Source organism: Leptonotus elevatus, chromosome 12, assembly GCF_054856555.1.
Source record: "Leptonotus elevatus isolate MCC_2025b chromosome 12, RoL_Lele_1.0, whole genome shotgun sequence".
Taxonomy (NCBI): Eukaryota; Metazoa; Chordata; class Actinopteri; order Syngnathiformes; family Syngnathidae; genus Leptonotus; species Leptonotus elevatus.
Window position 1 is genome coordinate 6,086,183 of NC_141250.1, and position 18,572 is coordinate 6,104,754.

An 18,572-nucleotide genomic window follows, 5' to 3' on the forward strand; every position below is an offset into this window, starting at 1 on the left:
ATCTAGTCAATAATTCACATTACAGTGAATCCCCGCAATTGATTAGTCGAGCCATATCGCGACAGTAGATTTTAAAGCGATTCTTTTTTAATGTGCTTACTTTTAAAATGCTCGTGTATCAATGTTGTGCTGCCATGAAAGGCGAGTTCCGTCTCACAGTTTTGCTTTGCATTCCTCTTTAGCATTTTTGGTGAAATGCTCAAACGTTCCGCCTCCATTGCTAACGCAGATTAGCCATGATACAGTTAGCAGGAGCTTTTCCAGTTATATCACGGTCGACCTGGATTACCAGTAGTCTAGTCTAGTAGGATTCTGGTAAATTTGACAAGTACTGTAATTCAAATATGAATTAAAACCCGGCAAAATAGTTCTGAAAATTCTGAAGGCAAGAGCGAGATGAACCTCCCAATTCCGGACTGAATCTCCCACACAGCGTGTGTGGTGTGGTAAGAAAGTGAACTCACCGTGAAGCTGTTGTTGACATTCTTGGTACTGGACTCTGCAACGCTGGCATCTGACAGGTCCACCTCATCAAAGATAAGAGACTGCAGGAAAGGTGGAGACAAGGGTTAGTATCCACTTTCTTACTCGATACATTGAATTGAACATTTTTACTGGTATTACGATGGCGACAATGATGAGAGAAACGCCTTATCATGGGTAAAGCAAGGCAGACCTGGAATGGGGTGGGAGTGAAAGCATTTTCAATGAGCACTTTGTCAACCAATTTACACAAAAACTGATGGCAGTGTTTTGGAGCTGCTATATGGCACCTCTAATGGAAATAACACCTTCTCTAAGGGTGCTATGTGCACATATAAAAATAGATGCAGTGCAGAACCAAGAGTCTCTGCTGTGGTTTCAGAGCAAAAATAACTGATTTGAGAAACATCCAGTCCAGTACTCAAGTAATGTAAAGATTGCCAAGGCTGGGCAATGTCCTACATTTTTAGACTCAAGGGAAGAACAACGACCCCATGAGGGGTTCACTTTGGCATCCATCCCTCACGATACCATTAACTTTGGGTTGCAATATGCTTGGAAAGAGTATTTAATCTATATAGTTGCAGTCCAATGAAAACCTTGCATCTAAAAGTTGCACGTTATATTTTTTCCAGCAAAACATGGTCAAAAATCATGACGTGCTGTATCAATGTAGCAAGAATCTGTATCAAAACCAAATTGTGATGAGTTCTTTTTGGCCCTTGTGCCGCCCCAAGTCTAGCGCAAAGCACAGTCTAACTGTGCACATTGTCGGAGATTTCGTTCTTTTGGTATTTTCATTGATGGGTGCAGTTAGAAAGGGGTATTTGCGCCGGTGTAGGAGTGAACACAGCCGAAATGCCCCCAGGCCAATAGAAGCGTCTTGTCTCATTTATTTTAAATTCAGCGCAGGAGAGGCGCACGGTTTACATGGCGAGATCATAACGGACTTGCTGGAGTCGAACTGTGGATGTTAAGTTGATTGCTGTGAAGTGGTCTCTTGGAGACCGCCTTCCACCCACAATCATGTGTCTGTATGTGACACCCCCACCCCACACACACTCATACATATACAGTAGTATCTGTGTTGCGGCCAAGGGCGTGCTTTTAAAAAATATAGTCAAAATAATAATAATAACAATGCATTCAATGAATTAATTTCTACAATTATTCAGAGGGTTTAATGCACACTGTTGTCATATTTGTGAATGAAATACGATGACAGCAACCACACATATCAGTGCAGTATCTGTTACCTCAATGAAATTCACTAAAATCGCGTTAGGCTGTACCACAATTTAGATTTGCTCCGAGCTGGTCTAAAGTCTAGTCTACTTTCCGTCACCAAGTAATCACAGGCGCTGGGGGCATGTAAAAGAAAACACCCTCGGTCCGTTAGAGTCTGCCAAATTCCCAAACACGGTAAACTAGACTTGCCCTGGCATGAAAATCAAGATGTGCCTGTTTTTACACCAAGCGCAGGCGCACTGTCTATGAAAATAGGGCTCATGGCGTTTTGTAGTTTAACTTTATTAACAAAATAATTCCTTATTGGGATTCTTAGTTTTGGGTCTTTATTTGCCCCTGAGGCAACTGCTGCACCATTGCCTTCTATGACTTGTCGGTCAACTCTTGCAACTTGGGACCATTCTCCCCGGTGTGCGTGGGTGTACTGCTGGTGAACCAAGCTTCCTTCCGCAAAACCAAAAATATACCCATGCTACATTTCATTGGAGGCGGTCTGTTTCCTTTGGTTTGTCAACACACTACGTGGCAGTGGTTATAAGGCAATAAAAGGATATGAAAGGGTTAAAGACACCAACAGCCACATACATTCCAAATAAGACCAAATAATCCGGACCTTTTAAGCGATAACTCATTTTGTTCCATCAGGCAGGAAATGAGCTTGACCACATAACAGCAGTACTACAAATCCACTGTGTTTTCTTTGTGGTTGCTGCAGCAAAATGCATATATTAAATGCAAAGGATATGTTGGCAAGCGCTAACATGTATTTGGCTAAATGGGTGAAGGGGAGAATGGTTGGTAAGGGGGTTGTCCATCAGAGGCGCAGATGGAAAACGAGCAGGACCAGGAGAACACATGTGACATCCCAAGCTGTGATGTGCAAGGCACACATAAGGGATCCGAGTGTGTGTGTGTGTTTGTGTGCCTTTGTCTTTGCTACATTGTGGGGCCCAATACGTGTATTTCCAGATTTAACTACCATTGTGGGTATTGACTTAAAATTGTGGGGACATTTTGGTGGTCCCCACAAGTTCAGACCTCTTTTTGAGGGTCAAGACTTGGTTTTAGAGTTTAGGTTTGAATTGGGTAATGGTTGAGGTTAGGGTAAGGAATGGGGGTAGGCAATCATTTTTTATGGTTGGGGTAAGGGTAAGGGGCTAGGAAATGCATCATGTCAATGAGATGTCATCACGATGATACAAAGACAAGTGTGTGTGTGTGTGTGTGTGTGTGTGTGTGTGTGTGTGTGTGTGTGTGTGTGGGTGTGTGTGTGTGTGTGGGGGTGTGTGTGTGTATGTGTGTGTGCGCGCGCGTGCGTGCGTGTGTATTGGTCAAAAAGTGCCAACCCAAACACCCTCTTGGTTGCGTCATATTTGTGCATGTTTTATGGCTTTTTACAGTTCCTTTGACACTCCCAGTCACACATGAACTTGTGTTTCCACACTAATAACACACACGCACACGCATGTGCACACAATGCTGTCTTGAGGGAAGCTATAATGAAAGCTGACAGCAATAGTGGACAAAGGCAAAGCGTTCCAGACCCTCTAGTACCAACATACAGTAGCCTACTGTGCAAAATGTCTGAGGCCACATTTTAGCCATGCTACAGTATCATGAACATACACATACAGTATATACAGTAGCTGCAAAGGCACTCGATGCAATACCAGAGTAAGGTTGAGCGGCCTTTAGAACACACAATTTTCAACTTCACGAGTCTATCATATAAAACTAAAGATGACAGTCAAACAAGGAACATTGTGCACAAACAATGGAAGCCTTACTTATTTTTACTAAATATCATTTGTTTTTGCCACCAAACCTGGAATTAGAGCTCGGCTGATACTGGACTTTTGAACCCACTAGCAGTATTCAGTTTATTCAGTGTAATTAATACAAAGAATGTTGAAGTTTAAGAAGCCATATAAACATTTTAGTTACTTGTCATAATGTAATTAGTGGTAAATGAATTAAATATTGTTTTTATTGTTTATACATACATAAAATGTGCAGACAATGTTGCTGTCTCAAATTCTAAGAAAATACACTTTATTCATTTCATTTCAAATCAAATCAATGTTGTCTTTGTGCATTTGAGGTTTATGCGGCTGAGTCCACAAAGTTCTTGCAGAAAATGTTATAGAGCAGTGATGTCAAACTCAAGGCTTGGGGGCCAGATCCAGCCCATGACATCATTTGATGTAGCCCGCAAAGGCGAATCATGCGAGTCGACTTTTCTTTTCTTTCTTGCAAATTGTCTTCACTTTTAACAGTCAGATATAAAATATTGCAAGCATTTTGTGTAACCAATCCCCCCTTTAAAATAAATTAAAACATATGTGAATAAACAACTATGTACTGGCTTCTGATTTCAAAACTAGCTATCCACTAATAAACTGCGCATATGTGATAAGGTGAGCATGCATTCATAATGGTTCACAGTCATAACGGCCCCCCGAGAAAAAATGTATAGTAACTACGATGTGGCCCGCGACAAAAATTTGCTTGACACCCCTGCTGCAGAACATTTCTTGAAATTATGGTAATGTTCCATCCCGCAAAAATGATCTGTTTAAAGTAAATGAGAGGTATCATTTATGCCGTAGTTTGGTAGTTGTGTTTTTGGGTTCATGTATGTTTACATATGTCTTTGGAAAAATGTTGCGAAGTAATAGTTAAATTGTCACAAAAATTACTTTTTACAATTTCCTTCTACTAGTTGACCCTTTTAAAGTTGAGTGACATATAATGTATGGAAAACTGGTGTTTTGGCCTTTTATGCATGCATAAACAAATTTATACATACAAAGTTCTAACACAATACAATGCTTAGTTTTTTGTAGAATTTCCTACTTAACCTGTGTATAGTGAAGGAGTGATATAAAGATGTAAGGCAGAATGATTGTGTTTTTAAGCATGCACACGCAGTCCATGCAGAAATAGCCCAATTGAGCTTCATTTTTTAGCATGATTTCCAACTAAATGTAAGTCAAATGTGTGATATATATCAGCCGGGCTCTAATTAGGTCTTCACACAATAGGGATGCATTAGACTTGCAATTTAAACAATAAGTAAGCAAAACTGGACCCCATGGTGTCACCATACAAGTGCATCTCGACAGGCGATGGGGCTTTAAGGCTGTACTGTGCTGACCCGAATTCTCACTAGGCCCTCCTCAGATCCGCTGGCACCCAGAGGTGGGGGTGAGCGGCGCGCGCCAGTCCAGCACACTGACAGAGCTCGCCAGCATATGCGGCTCCGGGACGCCCGACGCAGCGCTCGCTCTTGCCAGCGGGCCAACGCGCTGCCGGACTAGCACATGCACACGCATGTACAGGGGCCGGAAAGTGGTGAAGGGGCCAGGGGTGGAAGTTAAAAGTAAAAGAAGAATGAGAAGAAAATAAGAATATTGTGATGTGATGTTCTATTCAAATAACATTAACAGTCATGCAATTCATATGAGAATAATATTAATAATAAATGAATAATATAGTTTCAGGGGTCACCAACCTTTTCGAAACTGAGAGCTACTGTACTTCTTGGCTACTGACTACCAATCTGAGTCACACTTTGGAAGAAACAAATAGCTCAAATGACCTTTTTATTAAATATTCTTATTATATGTCAATATTAATAATCAATGATATGTGTATGTGATATGATTTATGTAAAGACACTGACTGGAAGAGGGACGTCTGTGCTTCCCTGCTAAAGCTGCTGACCCCCCTACCCAACTCCATATAAGACGAAGAAAATGGATGGATGGAGATAGAGATCTCAGAACACAAAAAAATTATTTTTTACAAATCTACACCAGTGTTTACTTGTTCAAATGTTCACTGCAACACGCGTAAGAAATTCACAATGTCCCATCACTCTTGATCTATTTTTGGAACAGGCCCGTGAGCTACTCATGCCTGTGGGCATCACGTTGGTGACGCCTGCTGTATATACATAGATTAATACATTCAATCTAAAAATACATTAGCAATAAATATACGAAAAATAATTTAAATACCAAGAAACAACTAATAAATTGATATCATAGAAATTATAGCTAATCACTTGATTAAAATACATGGAAATTTATCTAAACTATTTACGCATCCATCCACGCATTAGCTTCTTCTCATCAAGGTCTAGTTTATTAAAAACAAATACAGTACATCAAAAATTACACAAATAAAAATATACCGATGGGGTGATCCATTATATGCAGCTAAAAGTAAGGGAATGTAACTAATATAATCTGTGAATGTAAGTATGTATGTAAGTATATTAATGTTATACCTCAAGGATTAGAAAGTGGAATATGAATAAAGTGTTGGGTAACTATTTGATTTCAAGATTTGTAACCTTTGAATTTCTTACAATAAAGGCTAGAATGTTCTTGCTTCTACTGTTCAAAGTTAACAATAGGGTAATGACCTTTTTTCTTTCCACGACATTAATAGGGAAACAAATAGACATCATCAAACTCATACATTCTATGATCCACATCATTCTTAATTTAGAATTTTCAAATGTGGGACTTCTGAATATAGAGCAATGTGTCACACAGGAGCAGAAGTGGGTGTTAATCTAAAAATAACATTTATAGTTGTTTTTTTTTAGTTTATAGAAAATGTTGGACCAGAAGCAGACTAAACAAGTTGTTGGAAGTTATTTATTGAAAGAACAAAATTAGTATGTGAAAAAAAGATGTGGAAAATGCTGTTAATGTTTGTGACCCTGAATCATCTCATGCAAAGGTGCTACAAAGGCTAAAAAAAAAAAAACAACAAAAAGAAAAAACTTCTTCCTGTCATAAAGACAGAATCTAATATAAAATGGATGTGCCACTAGTATTTGCATTCTCTATTATTCAAATGGTTGTTTGGATATCATGCTTACATTTTACAATTTGAAGTGTACATTACCTTGGCGTCTTTGGCGTAGTAGAGTGTTCGGCCTCTCAGCTTGAAGTAACGCTTCTTCCACCTCTGAAAGGAGCTGGTCTGCTTCAACAACAATCCTTCCTTTATGCTCGTCTGCAGGAAGGGAGGGGAACGAAAAAAAAGCACAAATTTAAAAAAAAACTGTTTTAATGCTCCCATGTGGTGAAAATCTGTGCAAAAAAAGTGCATCTCGCAAAACTCCTATACTAAATGTATTTCAGGTACTATGTTAAATTTATGAAATAGCACTAAAGCTGAACATTCGTTATGTGAATAAAAGCTCTGTTTCAAGCACAATTTGGAGTCAGGTGAGTTTTATAATGGAGACAATATTCTTGTGTTATTTGCATTGTTTTGTCAGTCACACGACTCCACAACAGCTGAAACATCTTCAATTAGGTTTGTTCGAGAATTGATAATAGCTTGAAATACACTGTAGCTGTCTCTGTTTTGGTTTTGGTCTGTTTTCCACTTGAAAATAACTGTGAAAAACATGCTGAATTGAATGCTCCCGTCCCAACGAGACACGTTAACAAGTAATCACAATGCACGACCACAAGTATTAGCTAGTGTCAGCTCTAGCATTAGCAGTCCAAGCCTACAGGTGCTTGACATATCATATTCCTCTTGATTTGTTTGACAGTCAATGTCATTTTAAATTGCGGTCTACTGATACCTACACGACTAAAGCAAACTGCAGCATGCCGAAGTAACAATGGGCCTCATTTACAAAGATGCATACATACCAATTTGTATGCAAACCATGTGTATGTGTATGTGTGATTCATCAATATCTTCGTACTTGAACTTGTACGTATTCTGCAAACAAATTTTGAACATACTCGGACTATGCGTGCTCACAAATAAGGACAGACTAGTTTCTAAAAAAAACACATCAAAAACACAAGGTATTAGAAATAGTCATTATTATTATAATTATTTGTAGTAGTAGCAATAATTAAACTGCAGTAATAAGCTAACCACCAGTGGAAGCTGGAACTGCACAATTGGAATACCTCTCCTTTTTAACAGATGTGCTGTTTTTAATATCATGACATGACAACGACGATATCGCAATATCACAATATTGCCGTTATCATGACATCCCTATTGACCGCATCCATTGGAATGAGACACATTAACAAACAACAACAGAGATGAGGGTCTCCTGTAATTCCTTTTCACAAGAGGAGACACATTTTATTCAAGAGGAAACTGAGGGTACTACATGCCCACAGGCTTTAATCACTCAACATAAGTAACGTTAACTTCCGGCCACCCACAATCACAGATGCAACTATAACTTGCGTTGTTTGAACTAACACAGAAGTACAGACACACAAAACGTTTGCTAAATGAGGAAATGATAAACTACGTCAAGTTTTTCTCGCAATGCGATTACTTAGAAAGTCAATACAGTTTGTATTGGGGTGAATCTCTGCTGGTGCCTTCCAAACCAAACGGCTTCATACAGCATCCTGTGCTAATAAAAAGTGGACAATGTAGCCAGCTTCTAATACAAGCCAAAAAGGAGCCAGCAGTAAGAACAAAATGTGAAGCTGTTGACAGCTGTTGAACCAAGATAGCAATAATAGCATTCGTTTTTTGTAAAACGATCGGCCACCTAAATGCCTGGCGATGTTTATGCTTTTCTTTTTTCATTAATGTTAGAGGAGATATTGACAATGAGACGTGCATGCTCCTTATTTACGGGCCGATTTCAATGTGCTGTGTGATTTTGAAATAATAACGCCCTCCGGGTATTGTCCCGTCCCTCGAGATGGCCCAGGCCAGGCCTAGTGATCGGTTATTGTTCGTTTTTTTAAACTCGGTGATCGGCCCCAAAAAAATCCTGATCATGTAAGGCCTATTTCTTGCCATCAAAACCAATCAGCGACCAGACCAGCAGTGTTTAAAACCCCTAGAAATAGTACCTGGTAGTAAAGTCTTCTGCCAGTGGAAAACATCGATAGAAAGGACAGTCTTGTAAAAATAGCGAAGGTGAACAGTTTATTCCCAGTATACAAACAATGTTTTTTAGAGGAGCAATAAAAACATCAGAAGCTTCTTCTGCTAACTAAACCACTAAACAAATTTTTTTTCCACCAGTCAAATGCGATCATCACGTCCTCACGACAGCACCACAACCATTTATTAGAGGCTTCCATGTTGGAAGGAATCGACAGTTGTTAAGCTGAAAACAGACAGGAAGACGGAAAACTTCCACGATGGCAAGTATACGAGGTCCTGTCCTCGACAATCAAACTGTCTCTGACACTCAACCTCGTTATGCGATGCCAGCAACATGCACTGCAAACACATGGATGCACGTGGAAACGATAAAACATGCACTGACCCAGGCGCACGCTTGCACACACACGCTTGCACGCAGACACACACACACACACACTGAGGCTATTTATAGAGTAGGAAGGCTGTTCTTGGAGGGGGGAATTACAAACAGAGACGCAGGCCTGAAGCTGACATCCTGCCCACCAGCTGTGTCAACTTAAACACAGAAACACTGCACTGGACTACAAGCAGACATACAAGTTAGCATGAACTGGGTAAGCCTTCAAAGCCAGCATAATGTGAAAATCATTGTGAATATTAATTATCTTAGACTAAAGATTAACTTTTTTTGTTTGTTAAACAACGGAAAAGGTATTTGGCTTCATTGGTCACGTCTTTCACACAGAGCTCCTGCAAAATTGCCTGAGCCTAGAGTGACACTGTTTAAATGACATGAGCGCCAGCATCTGCTCATGGTGTAACGTCTATAAAAGAGATGTTGGACAGGCAATGACAAATGCAAAGTAATAGGGTGGGAGAAGTGAGCTTTTGGTGTCAGAAATTATTATCCAATATGAAGACAAAAACCTTGTCTGTTTTGAATGTGAACATTCAATCAATGTTCTTCCTGATTAACTTCCCACATTAAAACAAGATGTTGGATTTTGGAATGATCACATGATGGACATGGCATCAGCATTACAAGCCACAATGTTTTCCAATTCTCAATAGTTAGTGCTTTAACAGCGGACACTCATAGTCAACCTTACCATATTAAAAAAATATGTATAAATGATCAAAGAATCTAGAGTAAAATGTTAAATTAGTAACTTGTCGCCATTGCAAATCACAACTGATTATTGTACAAAATAATAAATAATAATAATAATTTTGACAAACCCCATGAAGAATCAGGTCAGGTTCAGTTAACTGTCACAGTTAACAATTGTCAAGTCAATTTATTTTAAACATTATCGTCCGATTGCCAGTAACTATTTTGATTTTCAAAGATTTATGGCACAAGGGATCATATGCCGCATTTTTCAATATTATCTCAAAATTCCAACTGACTTTGAAGGACTCAAGGTGATAGGGAGTTTATTCTTACCGTGGCGTGAAGGTATATTATTTCATGGATGGGAAGAGGAAAATCAAGTTTCACCAGTTTTCTTTCATGGATTACCTTCATATCACAAAACAAAACTAGTTGCTATTTTTAACAAATCTCCCTCTTAAATTGGAAGAGTAACCATTCGCCCAAGCGCCGAAAGGCCTGTGATGTTGTCTTGTTTTGGCAGAAAGAAAGTGAAAACTGTGGAGCGGTTGTCAGCCAATGTTATGGTAATTACGCTGCTCTGTTTTCCGTTAGCACTGCTGATGGCCAAATTCCTGGATTAAGGTGAAATACCTCCAATGTGGACTTCCCTATAAGGCCTTCTTTGCCGCTCGCTTGCGACCGCAATCAAAGCAGGACTGAGACGCTCTCGTGGCATGTGAATTCATCGCCCAATTTGGAGCCAATGAAAAAATACTGTAACTCTTAAATATGGCTGTTAAGATGATCCATGAGATGCTCCCTGAGTCTTCTCTTGAATTGAACTGTCCTATCAACTACTTGGAAGGTAAAACGGAAGGTGTAATGTCAGAAAAATAATAGTTGTACAAAAACCTGAAAAACTGTCATCAGTAATTACTGGTACTTCTGCTCAGTGATCATATGAGACATAACCTTCATGCGTGTTTTGCTTTGTTTGTTTTTTTGCCACGCATAATAAAATAAAAATAAATAAATAAATAAATAAAGAGGATCACAATCCCAGAACAGGAAATGGAACATAATCTGCCTGCCGAGTACAGACGAAGTGGTACACATTTATCTGTCATTGATTCGCAGTAATTGTAGTGATCTATACGTTGACACTAACCAGCTCATTGGGCCAGTGGTAGAGAGCTTTCCCTGAGACTGGGAGGTCATGGGTTCAAGCCCCGGCTTGGTGACAAGCATTTGGAATTGGGGGTTAGATCATCAATGAATCCCGAGCGCAGCTCCTGCAGTTGCTCACCGCTCCCTCAGGGGATGGTTCAAATGCGGAGAAAGGATTTTGCCCCACTTTGGTGGGTGTGACAATCAGTGGCACTTTAACTTTAATAATCAGGCATGTGCCCCTTTTTGACATGTAGCCCGGTGCATCCCACACACCAAAAAGTGACACTCCATCACAGCTTGTCAGCTTGACAAATTAGCGACATAGTTGGTCCTTAGATACACGTCAACAATCGAACAATGTTATGTATACCGCAATGTGAGCTCTGTGTTTGTTTGTTTTATACTTGTTTGCCTTACTTTACTTTACTGTTTCCTCCCTCCGCACAATCATTTGTTGCACAAAAGTGAACTGATTTCATTATCTTCTGTTTTAATATTAACTGTGGTTGACATAATTTGTACACGTATGACTATAAAAAATAAAATAAAATCAGAATGTTACTTAAAACATGCTGTATAGTTAATGAAAAATATTGTAAATTTGAATCATTTAAAAAATATATACTTTCCTTGAATCGTCTCCAATCAAGTCAGATACTTGGAGGTAAAATTATACAAAAAGATGTAATGGCAGAAATTGGGGAGAAAACATTCTTGAAATGTCTTAAAAATCTCAAATCTGAAAAAAGAAACTCCAGCAGTATGTGTTCATATTTTTTTTTTTTGTGGTGCCACCACAGAACAATATCAGCAATGGTGAACAGAACATGATAACGTATGCATACCAATAGCCTCTCTATTCCAGTTAAGTCAAAAATAAATATAGAAGAAGTAGAAAGACTCAAGAGTTCATAATTATTATTATTTATTTTTTTTACTTCTTACGATTAACAGTAGTCATATTTATACATATTTGATAAATGCTACTTTTGTCTGTTTTGTGAAACAAATATTTCAATTTCTATTATTTTCTATGATAAAATCTGTTTGAAAATACCACTATTGTTCAACTATAATTGGAGGGTAAATTTACAGTGAGGACATAATGCTGCCTCAGGAGATATTGACTTGGTCACTTGTGACAGACAGGAGGCAGAATCCTAACTACTTAATGTAAAATTGGACAAATCCACAAGTGAATTCAAGTTCAAGAATGCATCATGACAACTACTGAAATGCACAGCAGTTGAAATGAAAAACCTAGTTGTGCCACTAAGGTCCAAAACTTTTCATTCTGACCTGTCACAGCCGCACATACAACTTTAGCTCTAATTGGATGTTCCATTTTCCCCTTTTGTCCCTTCTTGGCCTCCATAGTTCCTTTCCTTGTCTCCATCTACTTCCTGTTGCCAAGTAGGCCAGAAGTGATCTTTAAATAGCACTACCGCTCTCCTCCGTCCGCTGGCCCGCTCTTCAGCTAAATTGTAATACAGAGCTTAAGTCCTGTTGCGGAAAATAAATGAGTAACCTGAGTGCTGCGCAGCTTCCGCCCACACAGACCGCCTGGCCACCGACAGGCCAACAACTGCAACACACACTCGGATTGCACACAAACAAGCCTACACAATGGACAAAGGCAATAGTGGTTCAAATTGATCCAGCAGCTGTGGTTGGTCAATGGAAGGCTAAGTGGAGCAAAGAAGCTTGGGTTTCTTTTGACAAAACGCAGACAGTCAGTTTAACGAGGTAGTCGCATACACAGGAGTTGACCATCTATGAACTTCAGCTTGGCCTAGCCACAGTCAACAACAGACTCCATTACGCTAATGGTCCCCACTGTCTTACCTTAAAGCTCCCGAGCTTTGTGTGCCAAGCCAATTACGAGTCCCTGTGGAGCCTATCTGATTAATGAGTTTGCTTTCAGAAAAAACTCCTATCCTAATCTATCCACTCATCTCTCGGTAAAGAAAAACAGAGCGGAGGCTCTAACTGCCTCGGAATCCCTATCGCTGACCAGATCCTGATACATATACAGTATATATATATATATATATTCCAAGAATATGTTCATAGCTAGTATGCTACAGTATTGATATAAAGCATCAAATATTTTAACGCTTTTCACCTGTCAGTATGATATTTAAAAAAAAATTCCATGTACTGCCATCACTGTGTATGGAAACAATAGTACAATAAACAGTACAGGGATTTTTGTCTGGATATCAGGCAAACATTTCCTATCATATTCAAAACCATTATGTATATTTGATACGCATGTAATATTCAGATACATACATACGTTTATGTGTATTGTTTATTCTCAATACGCCAAATGGTGATACTGCTGGTATTATTGGTAAAATGTTTATAATAATAATATTGGAACACTATTTATTCTGTGATTCCCACCCCAAGTACCTTTCCAATGACTGAATGACAAAATTGAGATTGCGTATAACTGTTGCAGCAACTTGTGACTCCAGCACTTGATATGAATTTTTCTTCTTCCTTTGATTACCGCTCTTCTTGGCTATGACTTATCAGAATATTGCTGTTGTAGGGCGGAATACTCGTACCTCCACAATCATCACTTTTTCAGGAGGCTCAAAAAATATTTGTTCAACTATTAACATTGCATCATCAAAGACAGCAAGCCAATTTCAACACTTCGGATCGGGCAACAATTCGTAAAAATAACACCACACATATGGATTAACTAATATAGATTTTTGAAAAAATATTTAATTTACCAAATTGTAATTTAGGAGGTTCTGGCCTGACCCCAGCAATATGGAGGTGAACCTATTCCCAAGTAGTGGATCTATGCTATTAACAATGTGTTTGCTTGCATAGACCATGAAAACAAGTATTTAAAAAATTAAGAGCAGCAATCATTTTAAAAGGGCAGTTGTCTCATAAATGAACAAAAGGAATAGTTGCAGAGAATCAAAGGGGGCTCAGTGAAAGACTCCATTTTCATCCCTTCCCCTGTTAACTAATATTGTAAAGAAGCCTACGGGGACTCTGGGATAATAAACACCAGGATATACACAAATGCACATATTGAAGCCACAGTTAAGCAGATTGCTGTATATATCCCAGCCTCAAACCACATCCTGTCAATTTTTCTAGCCGTACTGTATACAAGACTTCAACTGTGGCAATGAAGACATCTTACTCATATTTCCCTCAGATTATTGGCTGGGTGAAGAAGATGACAGTCTCAGTCATCATTCTAAGCAGTTAGAGTCCATTATGCCTCCATTATGGACTCATTTGGTTGGCAAGAATGCTGTGTTTGTGAAGGCAGAACAATCCAGTCTTTTAGCGTTCTCCAGTAAATATCCCAATACGTTCACTTTTCTCAGGCATCTGCTGTGACTGTCTGCGCACAATGAGCTCCCCATTGGAAGTAATTGCAACTGTGTACCCTCATCCTCCTACGACATGCTGAAATGTCGCCATAGTGATGAGAAAATTACAGCAGTGTTGCTGTAAGGGGGTAATTCCTCTGTCTCCAATGTCCTTTGTGCAACATTATATGGGTGCGTGTGTCAAGAAATTACGTAGGTTTGTTGGTGTTGCAAAGGCCAGCAATTTACTTGCAATTACCTCAATCAGATTCACCACCGGTTTTGGACGGAGTCAATGCTTCAGCGAGAAAGTGATTGCATTACACCGCTACTTTGGAGAAGGATGAAAAACTGCCATATCTCTGCATCCAGAGTTGGGAAGATTAAGGATGTATTTTCTTTCCTCAGAGTCAGGCTCTTCGTGCATCTGCAAAACCTAATTTCCACAAAGCAGGTCAATACACTTTGGTACGGTAAAATATTTCAAAAGCTGAGAAAATTGACAAAAAGAGTATCATACTACTTTCATTGAGATTTAAAATGCAGTAGACTAGAAATCTTTTGCTTTCTGGCTAGTGTTTATTGAACAGGTGATGGATGGCTCCATTGGTGGTTTTTGAAACTGACAGCTATTTCTTGGGTACTGAATTATTCATGTGTAGGGCTACTAGTATGATATTTAATATCTATATTTTATTTTATTATATTTACCGTCAGTTACAGGTTATTCATACTATGATTGCAAATAATGATTATTAAAAAAAAAAAAACTTTAATTAAAAAGTGGCTGAAATTATTAATCAGTTTTCAAAATAAATGTTGCATCTGCACCATACAGTGAGATTGAAGGTTTTATATTATATTTACCGGTATGTTCACCCTATATATAGAGGGAAAGATGACCATGAGTGACTTGTCTGGTAAAACAAAACTATGATGATCTTTCACGTAGTGCAACTGGGCATATAATCCAACAGGTTGTTTAGTGTGGCATATATTTCTGAAGAAACATAGAAGATGGCACTTGAGTCTATATTCTACTCTGAGCTATGAAAGGCGTGCATGCTGCTCAGCTGAGCTCCGTCTCCAGTCAAAAGACCAGCCTAGTTCCAGCCTGGCTGCTCTGTTCTGTGCAGTCTGTAGTTTGGTTAGGTGTGTTATTACTGCCCCGGCCCACACCACAGAAACATAGTCCAGGTGGGACAACATCAAAGACTGAACCACAAAGACTTCGAGAAGCTGGTGTCAGGAAAGAGCTACATCTTTTAATACAATAACTCTTTCTGCCCATCTTTTATTTTAATAACAGAGTTAAGGTGTTTCTCTCAGGAAAACTGTTCATCCAATGTTACACCAAGAAGCTTTACCTCCTTCAGCTGTTCTATTTCCATGCCCCTCAACATAATGTGGAGCTGATCCTCAGTAATTTGATGTCTACATTTAAACACCATACTCTGTTTTTAACACATTCAAAACGTATTTGTTTGCATTTATCCAGTTCTGTAGCAGTTGTAAATCAGACTGAAGTGTGGTTCTTAACTCTACAACATCCCTTGCAACATAATAAACCGTTGAGTCATCTGCATAAAGAGTAGCACTGCGCCTTTTAAGGACATAAGGCATGTCATTAATAAAAAGTGAAAAAAAAGCAGTGGTCCTAGGCAACTGCCCTGGGGCACACCACACTGTAACTATTTAGGAGAGGAAAAACTCCCATGGAAAAATACAAACTGAGATCTAAGAATTAAGTAACTTCTAACCCATCTCAGTGGTGTAAGATCAATTCTATATGCAGACAGTTTCTCAAGCAGTAAATCATGATCCACTAAGTCGAAAGCAGCACTATAGTCGAGAAATACAGCACCCGTCATCATTCTCTTATCCAAATTAGTCAGCCATTGATCAGTCATCACTGATAATGCAGTGCATGTTGAGTGATTCTCCAAGTAAGTGTGCTGTGATTGAAAATGTAATTCATTAATATTTAAATAAGATAATACTGTAGAAATAAGATAATAATAGGAATGAGAGTTTGAGGCTGTCTTTGTTATTGCTAGCGTTGGCCTAACAACCAGAAGTTAGCACAATTCTGTACCTCAAACTCAGTAATGGTGCGTGCATGGAGTCCATTCACGGTCAAAGCAGCATTAAAATTTTCACTTTTTAGTCTGGCTTTTCCCTAAAGTTAGCTGGCATAGTTTCCAGATCCCCCATATTGTAATCATTAGTTTAGCAAATGAGTAAAGAGATGGATGTATGGAACTGAAGGTGTCCTATAAAACAACAGCAGTGATTACAAAACTCAGTTTTGTGTGGGAGAATGATTTTTGGGAGTAGGTTTGCCTTAAACACCAGAGGACAGCACCAGTTGACCTTGACTAGAGGACACTGTAGAGAGGTGGAATAATGAACACTAGATTTGAATGAAATTTGCGGGGGAGTTACAGATGGGTTAGTCTTGAGTCATGTCAATACAATGGGTGTGATTGATGTTCATCAACAGATGTTGAAAGGTCTGGACATTGTTGGCACTGACGGTTGCTGCTTGACAAATTGAAGAATGTGCCCTTTTAAAGGTAAAGGCTGTGTTTCAATAACATGCCAGAGGACAGTCATAGGATGTCTTTAACCTTCCTCGAGTCCTGTACTGTATGCCTGAGTATGTCAGTCCACGGCCATGTATGCAGGGTTTTCTGTTGTTGCAATAGGAGTATGGAGTAGCAAGGCTATCCTTAATGTAAGGTACAGTTCTTAGTTCTCCATACTGATTCCATCCTGAAGCAGTAGGGGACAATCACCATGCTCAAGGACCAGATCTTGAGCACCAAAATTAACACATCCTGTTTTTGATTGAATGATAAACAGGAATACCAAGAGAAACCAGACAATGGCACAGGAAGACACTAAACCCAGAAACAGATTCCAGTGGTTGACCAAACTCGGCAACTATTCTAACTGGACTATTCTATCACCTTTTCAGCACGATCCCAGTCCCCAATGTGTGTATGGGTATGTCCTTTGTGTGCAACCAAGAAGTTCAAAGTCGAAAGGTACAATAAATGTACTTGTCAATTTAGTTGAGCTTATAGGACTATATTTTGTACAATCCCTGAAATATTCAGCACTTGGTAAAGAGTGGGGTATGGGTAAAGGCTTCACTGGGGTCTTCGGGTGGGCACCCTCCTTCCCTGGTATTTCATTGAAAGCCCACGACACCTCCAGAGGGCTCAACGGTTACACCTGGCGTCCCAGGTGTGCTCCCCTCTGCTTTTACCTCTGATGGTCATTTTGAAGCCCAGTTGGAATCCTTTCTCTTGATCCAGAGCCATCTGCTCCTTCGTTTGGCACCCTCTGATAGTGATTTGATAGCCTTCTTCAACTGGAAGCACCTGGGCACGCCAGTCCCGTTGTTCTGCCTCGTTTGCTATGTTGGAGTACTTCAGTCATTTCCGTTCATATGCTTCAACAAATTCTGCCTCCCATGGTATTGTTAGTTCCACAATGAAATACTGACTTCTGGGAGGATGACCACAAAACCAAGTCTGGCCTGAGGTTGGTAGTGATGATCTCAGGTGGAAAGCTGAGTCAGCCTGCATCAAATATACAAAGTACAGCTAGGTTTGTTGTTGGTATTTACCAGATCGCTGAGAAGAAGTGGCTCGAAACAGTCATAGTGCCAGTAGGCTAAATCTAGCTCCTAATGTAAAATAACTAACTGTAAATGTTTGATGGGGAGAAACCCCACACAGGCATGGTCGGGAACATGCAAACAATACATAAAAGTTGTAAAGTAGATAAACAACTGTGGAAAAAACTCTGTTTTCCTTCTTACATATGCAAAGATTTTGTACCGCTCTCAAAATTTGAACCAAATATCCCTACAGAGAAAACATATCAAGATAATTACTAGATGAGCCCCACTGTGGCATGTGTTCCTATTCACCAGAACCAGCTGTCTTAATGACGCCATCAACAGCTACCAAGGACATGGTTGTCTGCGGCAACCAAAGAACCGGAAGACAAACGTACAGTGGACAGCGACATGGGAAAAGTGGACACATGCATGTGCACCAACACACACACACATGCACACATACCGGCCAGAGCTGAGCAAACAATCCAGTGGAACAACACTCTCTTGAGCGTACGGACACATGATCCATTAGCAACTCTCAGCATACACACGCACGCCTAAAACAACCCCAATGACCTACGCAACAGCAACTTTGTGTTAGCACAATGTGCTAAGCGGCAGTGAGTGTTATATACCAACTCCATAGCACAGGCGAGCAGATAAAATCATTTCTAGAATCTTTGCCAGCCTGTGT

General features: G+C 39.5%; 1 protein-coding gene across 5 annotated transcripts in view; it reads right to left on the reverse strand.

The window, feature by feature from the left end:
• dgkh (diacylglycerol kinase, eta) overlaps positions 1-18,572 on the reverse strand; it is a 73,565-nt gene that overhangs the window by 49,195 nt on the left and 5,798 nt on the right. For 4 of the 5 annotated variants that reach the window (XM_086091057.1, XM_086091055.1, XM_086091058.1 and 1 more), the window contains exons 3-4: positions 6,655-6,765; positions 465-545 (exon numbers count right to left, since the gene is read on the reverse strand). In XM_086091057.1, the coding sequence (XP_085947183.1) occupies positions 465-545; positions 6,655-6,765 (192 nt within the window). Of the gene's footprint in view, positions 1-464; positions 546-4,888; positions 5,048-6,654; positions 6,766-18,572 lie in introns of all 5 variants that reach the window. The other variant, XM_086091061.1, reaches the window with a different exon arrangement.